The 26913-nt window shown below is 41.8% G+C and overlaps 1 protein-coding gene across 1 annotated transcript in view; it reads left to right on the forward strand.

Annotated features, from left to right (window-relative positions):
• The first annotated feature begins 276 nt into the window (after window positions 1-276).
• Window positions 277-26913, forward strand: part of coch.L (cochlin L homeolog) — a 41315-nt gene continuing 14678 nt past the window's right edge. Inside the window, exons 1-3 of the mRNA XM_018231184.2 lie at window positions 277-351; window positions 18086-18143; window positions 18331-18372. Of these exons, the coding sequence (XP_018086673.1) occupies window positions 18107-18143; window positions 18331-18372 (79 nt within the window). The 5' untranslated portion in view covers window positions 277-351; window positions 18086-18106. The remainder of the gene's footprint in view (window positions 352-18085; window positions 18144-18330; window positions 18373-26913) is intronic.

The raw sequence follows: 26913 nt of genomic DNA on the forward strand, positions 1-26913 counted from the left end.
ATATAAGGCCTTGGAAGTTTGTTTACTGTCACCGCCCACCCATCAGATAGGAAATGTAGACAATATAATGCAGTAAACAGATATGACAGGCTGTGATGATAATTAAGTAGAATTGTAAATGTAAGTTTGTGTATATGTTGTTGCTCATGTCCTGGTTTTGAAGGGGATGCTATGTACCATCCTCACCCCCCACCCATCCCCATGTTGGAGCCTCCTCCCTTTCAAGAAAACTCCTACTGGTCCTCCTGTGCTTATAAGAATCCTTTCTAGAGAACACCTAGTGCCGAGCAGAGAGGAGGCAGCCCAGAGAGGAGCACAGCTCTCACTTCACGTTGCACATCGATTACTACGGTGGGTGACATTGCACTACTACTACTCTCACCATTATTACAGGTGGATTATTTGGGCACAGACAGGCATTACTGGAAACATAGGTTTAGTTCTGGCCAAAGTCCTGACTGGAGATCAGACCTACTGTTAATGTAGTTGCTACGGGTTTTGGGACATGCCCTGCCACCAGGTGAAGGTTATCCCAATACTTTCATTTAGAATGGTGTTTAGAATAGTGTTGTCTTCACAATTGTTCCCTTAAAGGGGTTGTTCACCTTTCAGTTAACTTTTAGTATGTGATAGAATGGCCAATTCTTTTCTTTTCAATTGGTCTTCAGTATTTTTTCTTATAGTTTTTCAATTATTTGCTTTCTTCTTCTGACTCTTTCAGCATTCAAATGGGAGTCACCGACCCCATCTAAAAACAAATGCTCTGTAAGGCTACATATGTATTGTTATTGCTACTTTTTATTACTCATCTTCCTATTCAACTCCTCTCCTATTCATAATCCAGTCTCTTGTTCTAATCTGTGCATTGGTTGATAGGGTAATTTAAACCCCAGCAATCAGATTGCTGAAATTGAAAACTGGAGAGCTGATGAATAAAAAGCTAAATAACTCAAAAACCACAAATAATAAAAAATAAAAAACAATCTCAGAATATCACTCTCTCATCATATTCAAAGTTAACCTTAAAAGTGAACAATCCCTTTATCACCATGTTGGATGGTGACTTCTGTGCTGGGATTAAGTAAAAAACATTTGGCATAGTCTGGGCTATTTTTTTTGTTGTTGCATGGGCCATTCTAATTATGGGATGTTGTCATACCAGTCTAAGGCAGTGTTGGCTGTTTGGCATTATGAGATACATGACTATTTCACTACAAGGCACTGATCAATAATATATGCTTGCACTGGGAAGTTAATACCACTGGATGATTCCACTACATAGGGTATCTCAATGGAACGGAGCCTCATGGATTATTGGAGGGTATTGGGCACATATATATGGCATTGTTAATGGGCACATGTAGGTCAGTACTGTGTGAGTTGTTATTTGGTATACATGGGACAGTGTTGTGTGGGTTGTCACTGGGCACATTGTATGATACTGGGCTCATGTATAACAGCGCTGTCTGGGTTATTACTGGGCACATGTAGGGTAGTGCTGTGAATAATTACTGGGAACACACAGGACAGTGTTGTCTGGGTTATTATTGGGCATGTGGATCAGTGCTGCGTGGGTTATTACTGGGCACAGGTAGTGTATAAGTGTGTAGGGCAAATGTGTGTGGGTTATTATTGGGCACAGGTAGGGCACTGGTGGGTAGGGCAGTTGTTTGCGGGTTAATATTGGGCACAAGTAGGGCACTGGTGTGTAGGGCAGTTGTGTGCGGGTTAATATTGGGCACAAGTAGGGCACTGGTGTGTAGGGCAGTTGTATGGGGATTATTACTGGGCACAGGTAGTGTATAAGTGTATAGGGCAGTTGTGTGTGAGTAATTATTGGGCACAGGTAGGGCACTGGTGTGTAGGGCAGTTGTGTGTGGGTTATTACTGGGCACAGGTAGGGCACTGGTGTGTAGGGCAGTTGTGTGTGTGGGTTATTACTGGGCACAGGTGTATAAGTGTGTAGGGCAGTTGTGTGTGGGTTATTATTGGGCACAGGTAGGGCACTGGTGGGTAGGGTAATAAATGGGCACTTGCTAGGCAGTGCTGTGTGGGTTATTAATGGTCACAGGTAGGGAAAGACATAAGACGGGAAAGATACAAAAAATCACCCTTTTACTGCTGCAAAAAGTGCCCTTATACACAACTGCTGTGGATGGAAGCAATTGAAATTGATACTCGTTTTATAGTTTTATTGTTACAAGAAGAGTAAATATAGCAGCAAACATGTTTTCATTATATTACACGCCAATGCCCTATATAGGTAGGGCATTAGTGTGTAGGGTAATAAATGGGCATTTGTAGGGCAGACTAGTGTTGCATGGGTTATAACTGGGCACATAAGGGTCCTGCTGTGTGGGTTACTGGGCTCATACTGGGCTCATGCAGTGTTATGTGGGGAATTGAGCACACATGGGCAATGCTGTGTGGTTTATTGCTAAGAATATTTATGGCAATGCTGTGTGGGGTAGTATTGGGAACACATAGGATAGTCTTTATATTAACATAGGCTGAGACTTAAGGTTTGCATGCTACATTGTATTCATTAGTGCCCACAAAAAGGAAATGTACAGAGCTTGGGGGAAGATGTCACTTTTAGGCATATGCTGCAAAATTTGGGGAATGTAATAAGGTAATGGAGAAATGCTTTAAATTTGCTAAAATAGGTTTAAATTGCAACATCTGAATGCTCCCAGGCCACATCAAGATATTGAAAATTGAAACAAGGTTAGTATGCAACCAAAAATATACCCACTTATGCAGTTGGAGTAGAGATTTTTCTTTGTCTGTGTGTGCGTGCGTGTGTTGCGCGCGTGTGTGTGTGTGTGAGTAAAAGGGTGTGACAATACACCTCAAGTATGAACACATTATGCCAAGTGCAATTTTCAGACACCCAATGCTTTAAAAAAAAAAAAAACTGTGATGTGTGTTTTCTTTGCAAATCAGTTGCAAGATGCAGCAAACACAGTGAGGGCAGGAATTTCCTTTAAATTTTAATTTCAAATTTAAATTTCACTTCTGCCATCTGCCATTAAAATTGCCCCAAATCTGTTGAAGCTATTAATACAACCCCAGTAGGAACCCTGGAATTACGACCACATTCCGGGTTTCCTAGTATCAGTGAGAGCTATTGTGCACAATTCAAAAGGAAAACAGACAACATTTTTGTAAGATCTACAGTTTGCTGTTATCCGTGTGTTATGGCTTATGTTCATATGTATGCTAGGGGTGGAACTAGAACATAACATGGCCAGTGTAGTGGCACTGAGGAACAGAAGCTTTACTCTGCACCTAAAGGTGATGAAGATGTTTTGGTGGAATGATCAGGGAAAGAGGGGGCTGACCTTTTTTGCACTAGGACCTTCATGATTGTTCCACCCATGGTGGTATCAGCTCTGGATATAATTACTGAGTGTATCCCATAAATAGTGGGCAATGCTGGATATATTCCACTGATGACTGTATCCCAGCCATAGACAAGCAGGAAGTGCCAGGCCATATTCTATTATGTGTGGTATTGTCTTGAGACATGATGTGTATAGTTCCACCCAGTTATTTCAGGCCATATCCTTACCTGGGTGTATCACATACTACTAGACACAAGAAGGCAGTGATAGTTGTAACCCTTACTGGATGTATCTTTGCATATAGTGACCTGATTGTATTTGAACCCAGGACCCCAGCGCTGCAAGGCAGCTGTATCACATTATTGAAGACAAGAATCCAGTGACAGCGTTAGTTGTATCCATTTTGTATTTGCATTATATTAGCGCATCTCTTTTCTGGACACAAGAGGGCAGAAGCTGTACTGGCTGTTGTACTGGTGATAGTTTTACCCGACCCGCACCCAACCTGAACCCGCCCTCTCTCCACCCACGCCTGCCTGCGCTCTACTTGTGGGTTCCTTTTATAGACCTGCGACGACTCGCCCCGCCAATGATGTCACCAAAGGGGTGGGGCAAGCAGGCGCGCGTCTATAAAGGCAGAAGGAAGGTGGTTCGACCCAGACGCCTGCCACCCGCAAATGGGGGTGCGAGTTCAGCCTGCACCCACCCGACCTGCGGGTCTCGCGGAATCCGTCCCACACATCACTACTGGCTGTATACCTTTCATTAAAGGGACATATCAAGCACAGCCAGGCCGTCTTATGTCCAGTTAAAAGATGCTCCAATTGAAGGGGTTGTTCACCTTTAAATAACTTTTAGTATGATGTAGAGAGTGATATTCTGAGACAATTTGCAACTGTTTTTTATTTTTATCATTTGTGATTTTTGTGTAATTTAGCTTTTTATTCAGAAGCTCTCCAGTTTGCAATTTCAGCAATACAGTTGATAGGCTCCAAATTACACTGGCAACCATGCATTAATATACATAGGAGACTGGAATATGAATAGGAGAGTAATAAAAAGTAGCAATAACAATAAATATGTAGCCTCACAGAGCATTTCTTCTTTAGATGGGGTCCATGAAAGCTGGAAAGAGTCTGAAGAAAAGGACAAATAATTAAAATACTATAAAGAAAACTATTAAAAAATAAATAGTGAAGACAACTTGAAAAGTTTCTTAGAATTGGCCATTCTATAACATACTAAAAATAACTTAAAGGTGATTCACCCCTTTAATGCTTATTAATTATCTTTTATTAATGCAGTGCTTTACATCAGTCCCTGATCCATGGAGCTTACAGTCTAAGGTCCCTATCATAGTCACACATAGTAGAGTTATTTCTTCAGGAGCCACTAGATCAGTTTGTATGTTTTTGAGTGTCAGAGGAAATACCAGGAGGAAACCTTTGCAGACACAGGGCGAATATACAAACTCCTTGTAGATAATGCCAAAGTGCTTCAAGGCAGAAGTGCTACCCCAGTCTTAATCAGTCTTACCCATTACACCTCTCTCTATGCCATATATATATATATATATGTGTGAAATCATGTTATTGTATTCTATTAATTAACCTTACTAATGGAATTGGAATGGAGTGGGAATCAGATGTGCTCTTCTGCATGGTACTCTTTCTTCCATGAGGAAGAAATATTGGCCAAGAAACAAAGGGTGAGATGAAGAGTGAGTTTTGGGGAGTTTAGAATATCACATTAGCATACCAAACAGTTGTGGCAATGATTTAAAAGTATATTTGTGGCAAAAATGTAAGAATATATATATACATATATATGTGTGTGTGTTGGCGCAATAATCTCAATTTCAGCTTTGGTATTACATTACAAATTGGGACCACAATGCTATGCATAAAGTTATCACAACATATTGTAAATGCATAGAGCACAGTTTAGGCTGCAAACGTTGACTTAAATTAGGAAAAAAATGAATTGCCTCTCTTTTTTATTGATATCTGCCAGAATGGATGCTGAAAGCCAAATAAGAATAAGTGAGGTCAGGTAAAGAGCCTTAAGTACCACCACACTAGGGAAGTGGGTATAAGGAGGAACATATTATGTTACCTTGTCAAAATATGTTAGGAACAGAGTTTGCTTGAATAAGAATATAGTTAGTTACATAGTTACATAGTTAAATTGGGTTGAAAAAAGACAAAGTCCATCAAGTTCAACCCCTCCAAATGAAAACCCAGCATCCATACACACACCCCTCCCTACTTTTAATTAAAATTCTATATACCCATACCTATATTAACTATAGAGTTTAGTATCACAATAGCCTTTAATATTATGTCTGTCCAAAAAATCATCCAAGCCATTCTTAAAGGCATTAACTGAATCAGCCATCACAACATCACCCGGCAGTGCATTCCACAACCTCACTGTCCTGACTGTGAAGAACCCTCTACGTTGCTTCAAATGAAAGTTCTTTTCTTCTAGTCTAAAGGGGTGGCCTCTGGTACGGTGATCCACTTTATGGGTAAAAAGGTCCCCTGCTATTTGTCTATAATGTCCTCTAATGTACTTGTAAAGTGTAATCATGTCCCCTCGCAAGCGCCTTTTTTCCAGAGAAAACAACCCCAACCTTGACAGTCTACCCTCATAATTTAAGTCTTCCGTCCCTCTAACCAATTTAGTTGCACTTAGTCTCTGCACTCTCTCCAGCTCATTTATATCCCTCTTAAGGACTGGAGTCCAAAACTGCACTGCATACTCCAGATGAGGCCTCACCAGGGACGTATAAAGAGGCATAATTATGTTTTCATCCCTTGAGTTAATGCCCTTTTTTATGCAAGACAGAACTTTATTTGCTTTAGTAGTCACAGAATGACACTGCCCAGAATTAGACAACGTGTTATCTACAAAGACCCCTAGATCCTTTTCATTTAAGGAAACTCCCAACACATTGCCATTTAGTGTATAACTTGCATTTATATTATTTTTGCCAAAGTGCATAACCTTGCATTTATCAACATTGAACCTCATTTTCCAGTTTGCTGCCCAGTTTTCCAGTTTAGACAAATCACTTTGCAAAGTGGCAGCATCCTGCATGGAACCTATAGTTCTGCACAATTTAGTATCATCTGCAAAAATAGAAACAGTACTTTCAATGCCCACCTCCAGGTCATTAATAAACAAGTTGAAAAGCAAGGGACCTAGTACAGAGCCCTGCGGTACTCCACTAACAACACTGGTCCAATTAGAAAATGTTCCATTTATGGTTGGCTGTTTATAGTTATAGTCAAGGGAAGACATTTGTTTGTTTAGGAATGGCCTGATCTAGCAATTTGGCCCATCTTAAATGTATCAATCATAGATCCATTCCTTTGGGGGCTCAAGTAGAGAAACTGGAACAGTATGGTTTTTGATTGCTTAGACAAGGTAGATCAGATAAACATGCTTGTATTGGCTGTGTGAGTTAGTGGGAGGATAATAATTGTTTGGAGATGTGATAAGTAGGATTGTTATTTTGATTTGTTGAATTGGGCTAATTCCACTCCAATATTTGTGAGCTGTTTCTCATTAGTTACGGCTGAGTCTTTCAGCATTTCGATGCCTGTATAAAACTTTTATGCCAGAAATCTGGAGTTTTCTTCTGAAAATATGTGTGAAAGAGAGGCCCTGTCAAAATTCTTGTATTATCCTTTGACTCCAGCAGTGGAAGTCTCCCTGTAGGAGGTAAGGCAGCATTTACATGATCTGTATTTCACTGATTGGAGGTCTAGCATGTGTGAAGGGATCATGTTCAACAAGACTTTGAGATATAGATCAGTGGTTTTTGCATGTCTTCTTATCAAGCCTCCCTTTGAGGTCCAGTATTTGAGCAGGGCCCCCCACAGGTCAGAACAAGGTTACAAATATATGAAAACATTTCTCTATTAGAGGTTCAACCATAGTTCTAAGAACACCAGATCAGTGTTCGCCCCAAATCTTACTCTAACTGCCCTTTAGGGTGGGCTTCAAGGAGAATCTAGGACACAAAAAATGAATTTTATCAAAATATGATCCCTTAATGGCCTTCAGACTCCACCTCCTGCAAAGTTTCTCAACCCACCTAGGGGTCTGACCCACATATGTAGATGGTGACTAGGGATGTAGCGAACGTCGGAAAAAAAGTTCGCGAACATATTCGCGAACTTGCGCAAAAATGCGAGCGGTTCGCGAACGGTTCGCGAACCCCATAGACTTCAATGGGAAGGCGAACTTTAACATCTAGAAAAGACATTTCTGGCCAGAAAAATGATTTTAAAGTTGTTTAAAGGGTGCAACGACCTGGACAGTGGCATGCCAGAGGGGGATCAAGGGCAAAAATGTATCTGAAAAATCTGCCTGTGTGTGCTTGGAAGAGATAGTGTAGGGGGAGAGCTGTTAGTGATTTCAGGGACAGATGATAGTAAGCTTGCTGGCTAGTAATCTGCTTGATACTGCTCTGTATTGGAGGGACAGAAGTCTGCAGGGATTTGAGGGACATTTTAGCTTAGGTAGCTTTGCTGGCTAGTAATCTACTGTTCTCTTTAAACAACTGCCATACGTTGACCTTGTAGGCATTGTTTGCCCAGTTTTTTTGGACGCAGCCACTGAAGCACAGTTGCCAGAAAAAATATGCCATATAAATGCTGAAAATAGTAATTTTTCGCCATACGTTGACCTTGTAGACATTGTTTGCCCAGTTTTTTTGGACGCAGCCACTGAAGCACAGTTGCCAGAAAAATTATGCCATATAAATGCTGAAAATATAAATTTTTTTGGTTGCAGCCACTGAAGCACAGAGGCCAGAAAAATTATGCCATATAAATGCAGAAAATATGCATTTTTTTGGTCGCAGCCACTGAAGCACAGTTGCCAGAAAAATTATGCCATATAAATGCTGAAAATATAAATTTTTTTGGTTGCAGCCACTGAAGCACAGAGGCCAGAAAAATTATGCCATATAAATGCAGAAAATATGCATTTTTTTGGTCGCAGCCACTGAAGCACAGTTGCCAGAAAAAATATGCCATATAAATGCTGAAAATAGTCATTTTTTGCCATATACGTTGAGTCAACGTATGGCAAAAAATTACTATTTTCAGCATTTATATGGCATATTTTTTCTGGCCTCTGTGCTTCAGTGGCTGCGGCCAAAAAAACTGGGCAAACAATGCCTACAAGGTCAACGTCGTTGACCTTGTAGGCATTGTTTGCCCAGTTTTTTTGGCCGCAGCCACTGAAGCACAGAGGCCAGAAAAAATATGCCATATAAATGCTGAAAATAGTAATTTTTTTGGTCGCAGCCACTGAAGCACAGTTGCCAGAAAAATTATGCCATATAAATGCTGAAAATATAAATTTTTTGGTTGCAGCCACTGAAGCACAGAGGCCAGAAAAATTATGCCATATAAATGCTGAAAATATAAATTTTTTTGGTTGCAGCCACTGAAGCACAGAGGCCAGAAAAATTATGCCATATAAATGCAGAAAATATGCATTTTTTTGGTCGCAGCCACTGAAGCACAGTTGCCAGAAAAATTATGCCATATAAATGCAGAAAATATGCATTTTTTTGGACGCAGCCACTGAAGCACAGTTGCCAGAAAAAATATGCCATATAAATGCTGAAAATAGTCATTTTTTGCCATACGTTGACCTTGTAGACATTGTTTGCCCAGTTTTTTTGGTTGCAGCCACTGAAGCACAGAGGCCAGAAAAAATTAAACCAGTAGGGTTTGCACCCTAGTTTGTAACGGTGGCGGAGGGAGGAGGAGGACGCTAAAGGACAGCTGTGTGTGGAGTCATGAGGCTTGAAGAGAAGGACAGCTGCATAGAAGTCAGAACAAGTCTTCCGGCGTGCAGTAACCCTCCGAGATCCACCCCTCATTCATTTTAATAAAGGTCAGGTAATCGACACTTTTGTGACCTAGGCGAGTTCTCTTCTCAGTTACAATCCCTCCTGCTGCACTGAAGGTCCTTTCTGAGAGCACACTTGAGGCTGGGCAAGACAAGAGGTTCATGGCAAATTGTGACAGCTCTGGCCACAGATCAAGCCTGCGCACCCAGTAGTCCAGGGGTTCATCGCTCCTCAGAGTGTCGATATCTGCAGTTAATGCCAGGTAGTCCGCTACCTGCGGTCGAGGCGTTCTTTGAGGGTGGATCCAGAAGGGTTGTGGCGCTGCCTTGGACAGAAAAACATTTGCATGTCTGACGTTACAGACTGGCCAAAGGGCTTTGTCCTTGCAGGTGTGCTCGTGGCAGGATTACTGGCACCTCTGCCCCTGGAATGTTGATGAGTTCCTGAAGTGACATCACCCTTAAAAGCATTGTACAACATGTTTTGCAGGCTGGTTTGTAAATGCCGCATCTTTTCGGACTTGTGGTATGTTGGTAACATTTCTGACACTTTATGCTTGTACCGAGGGTCTAGTAGCGTTGCGACCCAGTACAGGTCCTTCTCCTTAAGCCTCTTGATACGGGGGTCCTTCAACAGGCATGACAGCATGAAAGACCCCATTCTCACAAGGTTGGATGCAGAGCTATCCATCTCCGCTTCCTCATTATCAAGGACTGCATCATCCACGGTCTCCTCCCCCCAGCCACGTACAAGACCAGGGGTCCCCAAAAGGTCACCACTAGCCCCCTGGGAAGCCTGCTCCTGTTGGTCCTCCTCCTCCTCCTCCACAAAGCCACCTTCCTCCTCTGACTCCACTTCTGGCACCTCTCCCTGCGTTGCAGCAGGTGCCTGGGTTCGTTCTGGTGATTCCGACCAGAAATCGTGCGCTTCCAGCTCCTCGTCACGCTGGTCTACAGCCTCATCTGTCACTCGTCGCACGGCACGCTCCAGGAAGAAAGCGAAGGGTATTAGGTCGCTGATGGTGCCTTCGGTGCGACTGACCATATTTGTCACCTCTTCAAAAGGTCGCATGAGCCTGCAGGCATCGCGCATAAGCACCCAGTAACGGGGGAAAAAAATCCCCAGCTGTGCAGATCCAGTCCTACCACCCAGTTCAAAAAGGTACTCGTTGACGGCCCTTTGTTGTTGCAGCAGACGTTCCAACATAAGGAGCGTTGAATTCCAGCGAGTCTGGCTGTCAGAAATCAAACGCCTGACTGGCATGTTGTAGCGCTGCTGAATGTCAGCAAGGCGTGCCATGGCTGTGTAGGAACGTCTGAAATGGGCCGACACCTTTCTGGACTGGGTGAGAACGTCCTGGAATCCTGGGTACTTGGAGACAAAACGTTGGACTATTAAATTTAACACATGTGCCATGCAGGGCACATGTGTTAAATTGCCTAGTCTCAACGCTGCCAACAGATTGCTTCCATTGTCACACACCACTTTTCCGATCTGCAGTTGGTGTGGGGTCAGCCACCGATCGGCCTGTGACTGCAGAGATGACAGGAGTACAGATCCGGTATGGTTTTTGCTTTCCAGGCACGTCATCCCCAAGACAGCGTGACAACGGCGTACCTGGCACGTCGAATAGCCTAGGGGGAGCTGGGGGTGCACAGGTGTGGAGGAGGAGAAGGAGGACCCAGCAGCAGAGTAAGAAGAAGAAGAAGACGAGGTAGAGAGCGATGGAGGAGTAGAGGTGGTGGCAGAACCGCGTGCAATCCGTGGCGGTGACACCAACTCCACTGTTGTTGTTGAGCTACCCATTCCCTGCTTCCCAGCCATTACCAAGTTCACCCAGTGGGCAGTGTAGGTGACATACCTGCCCTGACCATGCTTGGAGGACCATGCGTCAGTAGTCATATGGACCTTTGGCCCAACACTAAGTGACAGAGATGCGGTAACTTGGCTCTGCACATGTTGGTACAGGTGTGGTATTCCCTTTTTAGAAAAAAAATTGCGGCTGGGTACCTTCCACTGCGGTGTCCCAATTGCTACAAATTTGCGGAAGGCCTCAGAGTCCACCAGCTGGTATGGTAAAAGCTGGCGGGCTAAGAGTGCAGACAAGCCAGCTGTCAGACGCCGGGCAAGGGGGTGACAGTCAGACATTGGCTTCTTACGCTCAAACATGGCCTTCACAGAAACTTGGCTGGTGGCAGATGACTGGGAATGGGAACAGGTGGTCAAGGTGGAAGGCGGAGTGGAGGGTGGTTCAGACGGGTCAAGGAGAGCAGAGGTAGAGCAGTAAGATGCTGGACCAGAAGGAGTGTGGCTTTTAGTTTGCCTGTTGCCTTTGAGGTGTTGCTCCCAAAGTGCTTTGTGCTTGCCGCTCATGTGCCTTCGCATAGAAGTTGTACCTATGTGGCTGTTGGGCTTACCAAGGCTCAGTTTCTGACTGCACTCATTGCAAATTACAATGCTTTTGTCAGAGGCACACACATTAAAAAAATCCCACACTGCTGACTTTTTGGAAGTGTGCGATCTGGCGGTAACAGTAGAAGTTGGCGGAGTTGGCGGTATTGGCGGCAATGGCGGGTGCGTTGGCCGGCTGAACACAGGTGCCGATACATGTTGTTGCCCTGCTGATCCCTGCGGGCTGTCCTCCCTGCTTCTTCTAAGTCTTATTCTCCTACTGCCTCTCTGACTCTCCGTCTCTCCATCTGAACTACCCTCCTCTTGCTCTCTTCTACTAGGCACCCACAAAACATCAATCTCCTCATCATCATTCTCCTCAGATGCATCAATTTCTTCTGACACATCACAGAAGGAAGCAGCAGCGGGGACCTCCTCCTCATCACTCATTATGTCCATCTCTATCGTGTTCTCTGCCAGAATTAAATCTGGTGTAAGGTCCTCATCTCCTTCATCTTCTTCTGGCAATAATGGTTGCGCATTACTCAGTTCAAGAAACTCATTGGAAAATAACTCCTCTGACCCCAGTGAAGAAGGGGCACCGGTGGTGGAGGAAGTGTTACGTGGGGTGGCCATAGCAGTGGAGGATGAGGAGGATGTTGTGGTAAAGTTAGAAACGGTAGAGGATGGGGTGTGCTGTGTAAGCCAGTCAACTACCTCTTCAGCATTTTGGGAGTTCAGGGTCATTGGCTTTTTAAAACTGGGAAATTTGCTAGGGCCACAGGATTGCATAGCAGCACGGCCCCTAGCACGGCCTCTGCGTGGCGGCCTGCCTTTGCCTGGCATTATTTTTAAAAAAACAACAACAACAACAAAAACTCAGTTGGTTTTTCTGGAAACGATAATACACACAGCTAGATGGCGGGTTGAAGAAAACACTGTGCAAATAATGCCTACAAAGTCAACGTATACACTACTACAGCGGTGGATACGGATTACGTAAAATATATGAATGCTGCTTGAAAAAAAGTAACTCAAGTGGTTTTTCTAGAGACGATAATATTATCAATATTTAGACAAAATGTGAACAAGGTCACACAGCTCGATGGCGGGTTGAAGAAAACAGTGTGCAAATAATGCCTACAAGGTCAACGTATACACTACTACAGCGGTGGATACGGATTACGTAAAATATATGAATGCTGCTTGAAAAAAAGTAACTCAAGTGGTTTTTCTAGAGACGATAATATTATCAATATTTAGACAAAATGTGAACAAGCTCACACAGCTCGATGGCGGGTTGAAGAAAACAGTGTGCAAATAATGCCTACAAGGTCAACGTATACACTACTACAGCGTTGGATACGGATTACGTAAAATATATGAATGCTGCTTGAAAAAAAGTAACTCAAGTGGTTTTTCTAGAGACGATAATATTATCAATATTTAGACAAAATGTGAACAAGCTCACACAGCTCGATGGCGGGTTGAAGAAAACAGTGTGCAAATAATGCCTACAAGGCCAACGTATACACTACTACAGCGGTGGATACGGATTACGTAAAATATATGAATGCTGCTTGAAAAAAGTGACTCCGGTGTTTTTTCTGGAGACGGTAATATTATGGATATTTAGACAGAATGGGAACAAGGTCACACAGCTCGATGGCGGGTTGAAGAAAACAGTGTGCAAATAATGCCTACAAGGCCAACGTATACACTACTACAGCGGTGGATACGGATTACGTAAAATATATGAATGCTGCTTGAAAAAGTGACTCCGGTGTTTTTTCTGGAGACGGTAATATTATGGATATTTAGACAGAATGGGAACAAGGTCACACAGCTCGATGGCGGGTTGAAGAAAACAGTGTGCAAATAATGCCTACAAGGCCAACGTATACACTACTACAGCGGTGGATACGGATTACGTAAAATATATGAATGCTGCTTGAAAAAAGTGACTCCGGTGTTTTTTCTGGAGACGGTAATATTATGGATATTTAGACAGAATGGGAACAAGGTCACACAGCTCGATGGCGGGTTGAAGAAAACAGTGTGCAAATAATGCCTACAAGGCCAACGTATACACTACTACAGCGGTGGATACGGATTACGTAAAATATATGAATGCTGCTTGAAAAAAGTGACTCCGGTGTTTTTTCTGGAGACGGTAATATTATGGATATTTAGACAGAATGGGAACAAGGTCACACAGCTCGATGGCGGGTTGAAGAAAACAGTGTGCAAATAATGCCTACAAGGCCAACGTATACACTACTACAGCGGTGGATACGGATTACGTAAAATATATGAATGCTGCTTGAAAAAAGTGACTCCGGTGTTTTTTCTGGAGACGGTAATATTATGGATATTTAGACAGAATGGGAACAAGGTCACACAGCTCGATGGCGGGTTGAAGAAAACAGTGTGCAAATAATGCCTACAAGGCCAACGTATACACTACTACAGCGGTGGATACGGATTACGTAAAATATATGAATGCTGCTTGAAAAAAGTGACTCCGGTGTTTTTTCTGGAGACGGTAATATTATGGATATTTAGACAGAATGGGAACAAGGTCACACAGCTCGATGGCGGGTTGAAGAAAACAGTGTGCAAATAATGCCTACAAGGCCAACGTATACACTACTACAGCGGTGGATACGGATTACGTAAAATATATTATGGCTGCTTGAAAAAAGTGACTCCGGTGTTTTTTCTGGAGACGGTAATATTATGGATATTTAGACAGAATGTGAACAAGGTCACACAGCTCGATGGCGGGTTGAAGAAAACAGTGTGCAAATAATGCCTACAGGGCAAATAATGCCTAAAAGGTCAACTTATACACTACTACAGCGGTAGTAAAATAAAAAAAAGTAAATAAAAAAAAAATGAATATTAAAAAAAAAAATTAAAGTTGGTGCTGCTGAACTACTAGGAGCAGCAGATTAGCACACCAGTCCCACTCCCCAACACTGCTAGACTAATAGCACTGGGCTCTTATAGTAGTAGTAGTAGTAGTAGTAGTAAAACAACAAAAAAATAAATAAAAGCAGTCCTTACAAGGACTACTGTTATTGCAGCAGTCAGCAGATGAGATCAGAAGCAGGACAGCTGCCCACTGCAGCTACATACAGAGCACTGCAGTAGAAGGTAGATTACTAGCCAGCAAAGCTACCTAAGCTTAAATGTCCCTCAAACCCCTGCAGACTTCTGTCCCTCCAATAACAGAGCAGTATCAAAACGATTACTAGCCAGCAAACTTTCAACTGTCCCTGAAATCACTAACAGGCAGCAGCTCTCTCCCTACACTATCTCTTCAGCACACACAGGCAGAGTGAAAAAACGCTGCAGGGCTTCGGTTTTTATAGGGAAGGGGAGTGGTCCAGGGGAGAGCTTCCTGATTGGCTGCCATGTACCTGCTGGTCTGGGGTGAGAGGGCAAAAAAAAGCGCCAACAATGGCGAACCCAAAATGGCGAACGTCGCGCGACGTTCGCGAACTTCCGGCGAGCGCGAACACCCGATGTTCGCGCGAACAAGTTCGCCGGCGAACAGTTCGCGACATCTCTAATGGTGACCATATTGTTTCTTAGAAAATGACTAAAGTTAGTTGGGTTAATAATGTCACTGAATGAAAACAGACAAGAGCTTCCATTGTAAAAGTATCCAATGTCTAATTGCTACTTTGAACACAGCTTGAATATCTACTCTCAACCATTTTCATGTCAATTTGCAGTAGCTGCTACATTACACCAACTTATCAGTGACTAGTTTTACGTGTACAATTATGGGACCTGTTATCGATAATGCCTGGGACCTTGGATTTTTCGAATATGGGTCTTTCTGTAATTTGTATCTTCTTACCTTAAGTCTATTAAAAACATTGAAACATAAATTAAAGCCAATAGGATTATCTTGTCTCCAGTAAGGCTCAAGGTACTGTTGTATTATTACAGAGAAAAAGGAAATAATTTAAAAATGTTTGAATTATTTCATTAAAATGGAGTCTATGGGAGATGGCCTTCCCATAATTCGGATTGTTCTGGATAATGGATTTCCTGATACCGGATCCCTTACCTGTACATTACTGTTGAATGTCTACCCAGTTGTGAGAACACATTATAAATATATCTGCACTGTCTCCTTTCATGATCATGAATATTCTGTAAATTCTAGACATTGTGGATTTAGCATAAATTTGGTAGAAGTGTGTTGATTTATAGAGTTGGGTGAGTAGGCAATTTTGCTATTGAGTGATTGACACTTCAGCACATTGGGATTGTGTGTTGGCCCCCTAACAATTATATTTTTCTTCTGTATTGTAAAGTCTTATCCCTTTGTACATATGGGTTTTTTTGGGTCGATTTGTGGTCATTAACTCTCTACAGTGTGTTCCTGTTCTGTGTCTGTAAATTCTAAACCAGAGAAATGAAAGTGTAGCTCATGCCATAAGCCTCCTCCTCCCCTGTGGATAACACAGCACCCCACCGCCAAACACCTAAGGGGCCCCTAACAACAATTTCCAAATGCTAACAAACCCTCAGAACAAACCCTACCCGGCTCATGTCCAACAGATAGAATAGGGCAGGCAAAATATGGCACACACAGGGAGCATAGGGCAGGCAGAGTACGGCACACACAGGCAGAGTAGGGCAGGCAGAGTATGGCACACACAGGGAGCGTAGGACAGGGAGAGTATGGCACACACAGGGAGCATAGAACAGGCAGAGTATGGCGCACACAGGGAGCATAGGGCAGGCAGAGTACCGCACACACAGGCAGAGTAGGGCAGGCAGAGTAGGGCACACACAGGGAGCGTAGGACAGGGAGAGTATGGCACACACAGGGAGCATAGGACAGGCAGAGTATGGCACACACAGTGCTACATACAGTGAAACAATGCTGGGGCACCTTCAGCAGTTTGTATGTGAACATTTGAACAATGTGGGCACTTTCAGTCTGGGTCTCAGGTGTAAACAGTACAGGGCAGGATTACAGGTGTGAACAATATAGGGGATTACAATCTGAGGTGTTATCAATACAGGGGCCAGTTAATCTCAGTAGTGATACCTTTTAACAAAAAAGAATAAAATACAGGATGATTGTACATAGACTGGCTAGAATGCTGATGTTTAAGGCAATAAGACACAAGATACTGTATATAAATAAAAAACACATGACCTTAAAAGATGGATGGGGGCAGTTATAAAGACTCTTATCCTGTTACCCCACATCTCTGCCTAAACCCAGTTCCTATGTTTCTGATTACAATGTGCTGATGAAGACTGGGGAGAAACTCAAGGGCTGACATTTTGCTCCCTTCCAAGCCATTCATTATGATAATAAATTCAATCTATGCTATGTGGTATGTTTCCTCTATTTAGCTCTCTTTCAGAGAAGCACAAATCTTCTCTTGTCTCCTAGAGGAGAACCAGTCTCTTTTCCCTCTTGGTGTATATACTGTACCTACCTGTGCCAAGAATAGTCAACTAAGATCTTCACAATTAATGTTAAATCCTACAACATCATAGAGCTCCGGCACAGCAATATAGTCAATTAACATTTTCATCAATAAATAGCTAATATCCTCTGGACTCTAAGATGTTGCAATTACCTTCCACCAGGGTCACTGTCCTGATGACACATTCCATTTAAGTTCTTTCTCAGAATCAAGTCATTTCAGAGAGAGAGATCATGGAGAGAGAGCATGACCCATATGAGACAATAATATGGGGCACCCTTTCCTCAATAATCCAATAAATGTGATATCTTCAGGCTTGGTGGGGCCTTTAGATTTCCTGGGTCCCAATGCAATGTGCCAACCACACTGATCATCTTTTCACTAATGAGGACCTTAATCTGGTGTTCTAGATCACTTAGCCCCAACCTCTACTCTACCAACTGCAAGTTTGTTATTATATTAAAATACAAAGAACCTTCTTGCTCAGGCATTATAAGAACTATGCATACTTGTATTACCCTTAAGCAGAGGCGTTACTAATAGAAAAGGGTTCACTAGAAGGCATAAGTCTTGAGTGTTATCCTAGACATTTTGTCAGCCTGTGACACCCCCAAATTAAACTTTGATCTGGATGGAAGATCCTTTTGTTCCCCGTTGATGATCAGAGCAAAGGGAGTGTATTAAGTGTATTAAGGGGCAAGGTCACTATAGCACCCCTGACACTATGCCGGACGGCCATGTTTAATGGTGCGCATGCTCATAATCAGGACATGTTAAACTCATGAGTGTAACTATTCTAAGTACCACAACAAGGCTGCCCACACCAGGAGCTCCCTCTTTGTAAGGGTATCCTAGTGCTTGGGGGGAACTTTTTTTGCCAGGAAAAATAATTGTTTCCCTCACCCAGAATGCAGGGCTCTATTAGTCTGCTCCTCTGGTAGGAACAACTCATTTTGAGTGATTGGTGCCCATTAAGGAACCATTATTTTTTTTATTTGCAGATTTTGATCATCATCCCAACAATGATGCATTTCATTCTGTACACACTGGCAGTTTCATGTAAGTACATTTATGCCTATATGTGTATTTGGCTCACTGGGCCTCTTTAACATGTGTCCCAAACTCAAGTACCAAAGATTGTTCCCCTTCATGTCTATGCCTTGGGTCTGGTGTCATACCTGTGCTCTGGACCTTGCTCCAGATTTAAAACCCGAAAACTAAGAATCATGTTGTCTTTATTTTGTAGGCATCTGTGTGCAGCTGGCAGCAACCATTGCACCTGGAGAATGTGAGTGAATTTTGTGATCAACAAATAATGTCCCATTGTACATTGGGAGGGGAAAAGGGGGTTAATGATGAATACATACTGCATCCCGCCATAATAAGCTCCATTGGTGTATACTGTATAAAACTGATTGAAACAAAAATAAGTTTTACTGCCAGACAAAGTATACAGCTATAAATGATAAAACTTGTGCATGGTGCTAATTGTACCGGTTTAGAGGCACGCCATCCCTATGTCAGTGAAGATACATTACTTGAATTGGGTAATCTATACAAGGCAGTAGAGATGTGTGGGTCTCGACCCGAGCCCGACCCAGACTGGCCTTTCCCTTCCATTTATAGACCCTCTTTCCCCTCCATTTATAGACCCTCTTTCCCCTCCATTTATAGACCCTCTTTCCCCTCCATTTATAGACCCTCTTTCCCCTCCATTTATAGACCCTCTTTCCCCTCCATTTATAGACCCTCTTTCCCCTCCATTTATAGACCCTCTTTCCCCTCCATTTATAGTCCCGCGCCAACCCGCCAATAACATTACAAAAGGGGGGGGGCAGGTGCAAATTTATAAAACAGGAAGCCGGGAGTCAAAAGCTGGCAGTCTTAGGTCGCGGGCGAGGAGAGCAAGCAGACGAGCCCTTGTTCTGTGTGTTAGCCTTCTCTGGTCTGCATTTTTACACGTTTATGCAAATTTACTGCCACATTTACTTGAAGATCTAGAAATGCTGTATAGGCAAATTCTTACAATGAAATGGACATTGCAGATGTTCTATAGGATATTTCAACTGTGACATGAAACTCTCACAGGGTAATTTTTTTCGTTCCCTAGTGTAAAAATTATTCTAAAAATGTCTTTCTTATATATTTTTGGCAGTAATAATCACTGGTTTGTGTGCGGCTAGAAGGATTTCTTAAACAACCCTCATCCCCAACTCAATTTAGTATAAGTGAACCTTTTTTTTTTCCATGGAGATTGAGGAATGCACAAAAATAGAAATCAGTCTAGTGTTATTTCTCTGTCTGCTGCTTCCTTCCTTGAAGAAAATATAAATCACTGCAGGAGCCAGATTATGTAAAAGCCCTCAGACAGTGAAACTCAGACCAAGGGAAAATACAAACTGAACCCTGATACAGAGACGCAGTCTTTTCTTTTCAGTCCCTCTCCGATGCGCAGAATGGGGAGCGCCTGTGCCAAGGGTGTATTGCTTACGCATCAGATGAAAAGTCCTATTGGAAAATGTTTTATTTAGCTAAAATATTTCATAGCAAATGACAATATATTCTGGCACTCTGTGCAATTCTACAGTAGGATAAACTATGGCATACGGCAAACTATTTGAAAAGCATCCTGACACCATTCATTTGTTTTCCCCAGAACCCACTTTCCTAAGAATTTTTTTTTTTTTCCAAATAAAGGATTTTTAATGCTATAACCACCTGAACTTCCAGGCCTGAGTCATTGATATGAAGTAGATGTTAGGATGCTGCCCACATTTACCTAAATAAGTAGAAAGACACCCAACTTCCTTTGTGTCTCCAATGATACTAAAAGGAGAAGGAAAGTCCTTTTACACTTGGGGGTGCCAAAAGTTAGGCACCCCAAGTGATTGTATTTACTTACCTGACACCCCTGGTCCAGGGCACCTATCAGCAGAAAACTACACCGGCCCGGGATTCTTCCAGCGAGAACCATGGAGCCATAATCTTCCTGCTTATTCTTTCTTCTCGTGGCTACGCATGCACAGTAGAGTAAAAAGCCGAACTTTCACAAAAAGTCGGCTATTTCATTCTACTGTGTATGTGTCTGCCCTGGGAAATTTGAAGAAAGAAGAAGCCAGAAGGCAATCGCTCCGTGGTGCTCACTGGAATAACCCAATAAGCCAATGTAGTTTTCTGCTGGCCCAGGGTGTCAGGTAAGTAAATACAATCACTTGTAGGTAGGGTTGCCACCTGGCCGGTATTTTACTTTCCTTCTCCTTTAAGAAGTATACTCAATAGAGACCTTTCGTTTTATGCCTGATAGGAACTCCTATCCTACTAGCAGTGGTCTTCATCCATTCCATTTTGGGGTCTCAGAAGGTATTCCAAACAAGTGAAGACCACAGCAAAGTTATCACACAAGGGTGAGACACAAAAGAGAAAGAAGACATTCGTCCTGGAGGACAGGCAGGGGATAAGAAACAGAGTTGAATGGGTGGTTCACCTTTAAGTTTACTTTTCACATGTTATAGAATTGCCAATCCTGAGCAACTGGCCTTCATTATTTATTGTTTCTAAATTTCTAATGATTTGCCTTCTTCTGACTCTTTTCAGCTTTCAAATGGGGGTCACTGACCCCATCTAAAAACATGCTCTGTAGGCCTCAAATGTATTGTTATTGCTACTTTTTATTACTAATCTTTCTATTTAGCCCCACCCATATTCATATTTCAGTCTCTAATTCAAATCAGTGCATGGTTGCCGACACTGCAAACTGGAGAGCTGCTGAATAAAAAGTTAAATAACTCAAAAACCCCAAATAATACAAAATGAAAACCAATTGCAAATGGTCTCAGAATATCACTCTCTACATCATATTAAAAGTTAACTCAAAGGTGAACAACCCCTTTAAGTAGCAGGCAAGAGCAAAACCAAGAAAAAATAAACTGCCATAGAATAGGCTTTAACAGGATCAGAAGAAACTAAGGCCAGCTTGGGCAAAGAACAAGAAAAGGAAGTGGTCATTTAAAGGTCATTGACACCTAAAGTGGACACCGTGCAGCAGAAATGATCTGGCTCAAAAGTCATGCACATGCGACCTCTGTCTTATACATGTACCCCTTGTACCCATGTACCCCTTTGGAAAGCAGCCCCATTCTAGCATCCACATTCTAGCACTACTTTTGGATATTATTATAATTATTATCCAGAATGCTTCAAACCTGGGGTTTTCGCATAAGGGGTCTTTCCTTAGTTTGGATCGCCATACCTTAAGGGCTCTTACTGACGAGCGGTTGAAGCTGCGCTCCCCTGCGTTCCGTTTTTCTGCGTTCAGACGTAGGGGAGAACAGGAATAGACGCAATACGTTCTTTTCAATGGGGCTGTACTCACACAGGCGCGTGTAGGCGCCGAACGCAGGTTGAGACGCAACATGCTGCATTTTTCCTGAGTTCGGCGCCTACACGCGCTTCTTTGAGTACACTTGTCAGTAAGAGCCCTAAGTCTACTGATAAATCATTTAAACATTAAATATGTCCAATGTGCTTCTTTTGCCTTCAATAAGGATTAATTATATCTTATCTTACAGTTTTATTGATACAGAGAAAAAGCAAATATGCTTTAAAATGTTTAATTATTTGATTAAAATAGAGTCTATGGGAGATGGCCTTCCTGTAATTTGGTACATTATGGATATGGGTTTATGTACAGGGGAACCTAAAGACTCTAGGATTGGCCAAACACTATAAGCACAAGCTAAAAAGGGGTTTGGCCTGTTTTTTTTTTGTTTTTTTTTTTTTGGTTTCTCATTTCCTGGCAATAGATTTTATTTGTGCATGTATAGGAGAAGAAGAAAAATTGCTCCAGAAATTCATTAACCGCCATGTAATGAGCTCATAAATTAGATTATGGATCCAACCAAATCAAAAGAATTTCAGCATGCAGTAACTAATATATTAAACTAAAATAGGTCCACCAAGTTCAACCCTTCCTAGACTATCTCAAACTTTGTCTAGAAGAAGCCACACAAAAATCTCCTATTTACTAGTAATAAACCATTTTCTTTGCCTAAATGATTGCTCAAATTACTCCAGGGATCAGTTACTGCAGTATTGCAAGTAAAGCATTCAATCTATTTTTTGCCCCACCAGTGAAACGCCACAATGCCCCCACAAATAAAGCCCAGGTACAGCCCTGATGCAGAATCATGCCCAATGCAGTGACAACTCTATTTCCTATCACTTATTTCAATACACCATGTACATACAGTTAACTGGTAAGCAGTTATATTCCAGTAGGAAGACAAAGAATTTGGTGCGCTAAGTCGACGATCTGTCCCCAATATCTAAGTAGGATAGAAAGAATATATAGTGCAATAAAGCCAATATAATCTTGCTAAGGAATGCTGATCAGAGCTACTCACAATTTTGAGTTTCTTAACAGGCTTTGAATAGGCTTGTTACCGCTGGAATGGATCCTTGTCGTAAAACCTGTAATAAATGGCTGCAATAGTGTAATACTTCCTGGTTTTTGGGCTTTTATCTTTTGAATAAATATCTATTTTCAATATATTTGCTAGCCAAGTCGATTTCTATTCCCCCAAAGACCTTGAGAATTCTTTTGACTTCTTACCTGAGTAGCTGTGATAAACCGCCGTTAAACCAACACGCCGAAAGACTCCACGCTGCAAACAAAGACGTGAAGAACATCCAGAAGGGCACGATCGCCACGCCGACAGCCCCCGTGCTAAGTCTGAGCTTGGAGCTACCGGTCCGTACTCACCGCCTACCTGAACTGAATGAACTTTTGCGCACCGAAGATCATCGCGGAGATCACAAACTGCACCATCGTAAGCCCGATACCTGCTGCGAGAAGGCATTCCGTGCTACAAGTAAAAATCTTTAAACGCCAATATTTCATTCAACACTCGGTGAGTACAATTAACCCTTAAAAAACATCCGAAAAACCAGGAAGTATTACACTATTGCAGCCATTTATTACAGGTTTTACGACAAGGATCCATTCCAGCGGTAACAAGCCTATTCAAAGCCTGTTAAGAAACTCAAAATTGTGAGTAGCTCTGATCAGCATTCCTTAGCAAGATTATATTGGCTTTATTGCACTATATATTCTTTCTATCCTACTTAGATATTGGGGACAGATCATCGACTTAGCGCACCAAATTCTTTGTCTTCCTATTTTATTATTAATTTGCGGACCAGGTGGACCCGCATAAATCCTTTGGTGCAGAAAGCAAGAATCTACACTTAATTGGGACTGAGCGCAGCACTTACAACCTTTAGTTATATTCCAGTGCCCACCCGAATAGTTTCTTCATCCCTACTCAAAGTCTATGAGACAGAGGTTCAAGATGTCCATCTGTAGCTAATGGGAGCACCAGTAGCATAACTAGTTGATTCTTCCAAATCAAGAGATACGTTATTGTTATTATAATTATTAACGCTTATTTATAAAGCACCAACATATTCCAGGGCACTGTACAACAAAAGGATATACAACACATACACAAATTATATTCAAATGCTGACTGATAAAAATTATCAGTTAAATTATAATTATAGACTGATACAAGAGACTGTAGAATGGCCAATTCTAGTGGCAGGACGCCAAAAAACGTGTTAAGCGGGCAGCCAGGGTTCACTGCTGCTGTAATCTGCTTTTATATGTACATTAAATAAAATTTAATTTTTTAATACTTTTACTGGACTCCACGGTGCTCCGCTGTTTTTTCTTCTTCTCCTTAGAACTATATTAGTGGCATTATATGGATCCGTGTGTAGTTACTATCAGCAGTTAACCAAAACCAAAGGCTCCAGCAGGCAGAGAAAGGAGAACAGTAGGTGCCTGGCCTCTGCTATGTGAGCGTTACCTCTAGTTGTTCACACAATGTCACCCTTTCTCTGGGAGAGAGGACTGAAAAGCCTTGTGTGGTTTTATTTAACATGAAACTGACTGTGTGTAATTAATAGTGTGAAAAATAATACCTTTATAAACAATACCGCCTTTATAGAGGCCCCTTCCCTTTAACTGATGTTTCTTTACTACACAGAATAATAAAATAAGATCATGTAGCCAACCCCAGGCATACAATTAATATGGCCATAGGGATACGCTAGAGCTTCCCAGTGAATACCAACACAAGTAGAACCCAGATTTATTGAACTAGAACTGGGCTGATATAAATTAGCAGTCAATGCAGAAAATAGAAACAGTAGGCAATAACAAAAGGAGTGCAATGCAATATAAAACCTTTAAAGAGTGGTTCATCTTTATATTAACTTTTAGTAGGTTATAGAATGGCCCATTCTAAGCCACTTTTCAAATGACTTTCATTATTTATTTTTTATCGTTTTTGGATTATTTGCCTTCCTCTTCTGACTCTTTTCAGCCTTCAAATTGGGAGGGTCACTGACCCCATCTAAAAAATACATGCTCTGTAAGGCTACAAATGTATTGTTATTGTTGCTGTTTACTCCTCTTTCTATTCAGATCCTCTCCTATTCGTATTCTTGTCTCTTATTCAAATCCATGCATGGTTGCTGGGGAAATTTGGACCCTAGCAACCAGATTGCTAAATTTCCAATCTGGAGAGCTGCTGAATAAAAAGCTAGAAAACTGAAACCCCACAAATAATTTTAAAAAATGAAAACTATTTGCAAATTGTCTCGGAATATCACTCTCTACATCAGTGATCCCCAGTGAACAACATGTTACTCACCAACCCCTTGGATGTTGCTCCCAGTGGCCTCAAAGCAGGTGCTTATTTTTGAATTTCGGCCTTGGAGGCAAGTTTTGGTTGTATTAAAATCAGATGTACTGACAAACAGAGTCTCCTTTAAGCTGCCAGTCATCATAGGGGCTACCAGTAGCCAATCACAACCCTTATGTGGCACCCTCAGGAACATTGTTCATGCTTGTGTTGCTCCGCATCTTTTTTTACATCTGAATGTTGCTCACAGGTGAAAAAGGTTGGGGATCCCTGCTCTTCATCATACTAAAAGTTAACTCAAAGGTGAACAACCCTATAAATACACACTGTGTAATAAAAGTCACAAAGAGAAAAACAATTTGCACCAATAAGAATAAAAATGTGCATTTTGCAATGTAATATTCTTCCTTAAAAAGTTATTGCATGCGAATTTTAATGGCGCACTTATAAGATGCGCTTGAAGGTGTCGCAATCTTTTGGCGCAAACATAACAGCTTTTTTAGTAAGAAGTTTTATTACGTTCACTGCGCATTGGCGCAAACGATAAAATTCTCAAAACTACTGTCGGAAGTGGTCGCTAAACAGTTTTTGGGTTGGCAAAAGCTACAAAGGCATAACTTTTAGCATTGCGAATTTTTCGGTTAACGACTTCTATTACGTTCCCCCATTAATATGCAATATCCTGATCTTTGTGGGCTCCCCTATGGTCCTAAAAGCGGGCAATGCTGGGGCCCTTAAACAATGTAGTATTCACTACAGTTTTTTACTTTTATACATCTGGACTACAGCCTAGATCAAACAGGAGGAACCTCTTCCTGCTGGTTTCCCTTTCGAAGTGAACACTTAAAACCCACTTTTTCCAGGGCTCATCACTGTATAGGTCTAAAACATACTTTATAAGGTATCAGTCCCCATGCCAATGTAGTGGCGTGAGTTTAAGGGGAGCATTTTGTCTGCCTGAAAGCCTTAACTTAAAACCCCAGGCCTCAAGGATTCTGGAATTAGATGCCATACCTCTATACATAAAAATCATATGTGTCCTTTTTCACAACAAAGGACTGGTGTAAATGCAGGCAATAAAATTTGCATTACCGTCATGCACAGCTGGCTCCCATAACTCTTTGAAGAATGAGCCAAAATTGTCTTCCATAATGCAGCCTTCACTTGCTGGATAGACTTAAAAACAATCTCCCTGCAGATTTTATTGCTGAGTATTTTGTAATGAAATAAATAAAATGATGTCAAATACTAGCAAATTCAGCAAATACTTCTATTGACAGAAAGAAGCGTATCAGTGGAGTTGTTTCGTCTTATCCAGAAGGCTCCAGATTATGGGAAGACCATCTACCATAGACTCTTATTTAATAATTCAACATTTTAAAAATGATTTCCTTTTTTCTCTTTAATACAGTTCCTTGTACTTGATCCCGACTAAGATATAAATGAACCTTATTGGAGGTGAAACAATCCAATTGGGTTTATTTAATGTTTAAATTATTTTTTAATAGACAAAGTATTTAGATCCAAATTACGGAAAGAGCTCTTTTCCAGAAACCCCCTGGTCCCTATAATTCTGGATAACAGGTCCCATACCTTTAGAAAATAACCCCTAACCCTGACATCCGTTAGACACTGATTTATTGGAGTCCATTTAGTCTGTCAGTCCTGATATTTATTTCTGCAGCATTACAGATACCTTCTGTGGCTAAGCACACAGTTGAGCTAATTTGTTTTATGACACAACACAATAATTTTTCTCCTGCGCATCGCCTTTAAATTACGTTTCCATTCAAGTGTATGCGATTTCTTGGATCACGTTGTGCCGTTACTAGAGAAAATGGAAAAAATGTTGCAGCCTCATGGAATTAGCCAAGTCCTGCCACTGAGCTCTGAAAGTTACCATGTTATTTATTTTCATTTCTAAATCATTTTCATCTGTACTTGAATGGCTTCAGTATAAGTCTGGATTGGAATCCGAATGGACCACATGCTCTAGTGCACATTTACCCACACTGAACCTCATCTGCCATTTCTCTACCTGTTCCTATAAAATGTCAACGGTCTTCTTATGGGGAACGCCAAAAAATTCTTTCTTTTCCAATTATATTTATTGGCATTTA

The sequence above is a fragment of the Xenopus laevis genome, chromosome 8L (assembly GCF_017654675.1).
Source record: "Xenopus laevis strain J_2021 chromosome 8L, Xenopus_laevis_v10.1, whole genome shotgun sequence".
In the NCBI taxonomy this organism is placed as follows: Eukaryota; Metazoa; Chordata; class Amphibia; order Anura; family Pipidae; genus Xenopus; species Xenopus laevis.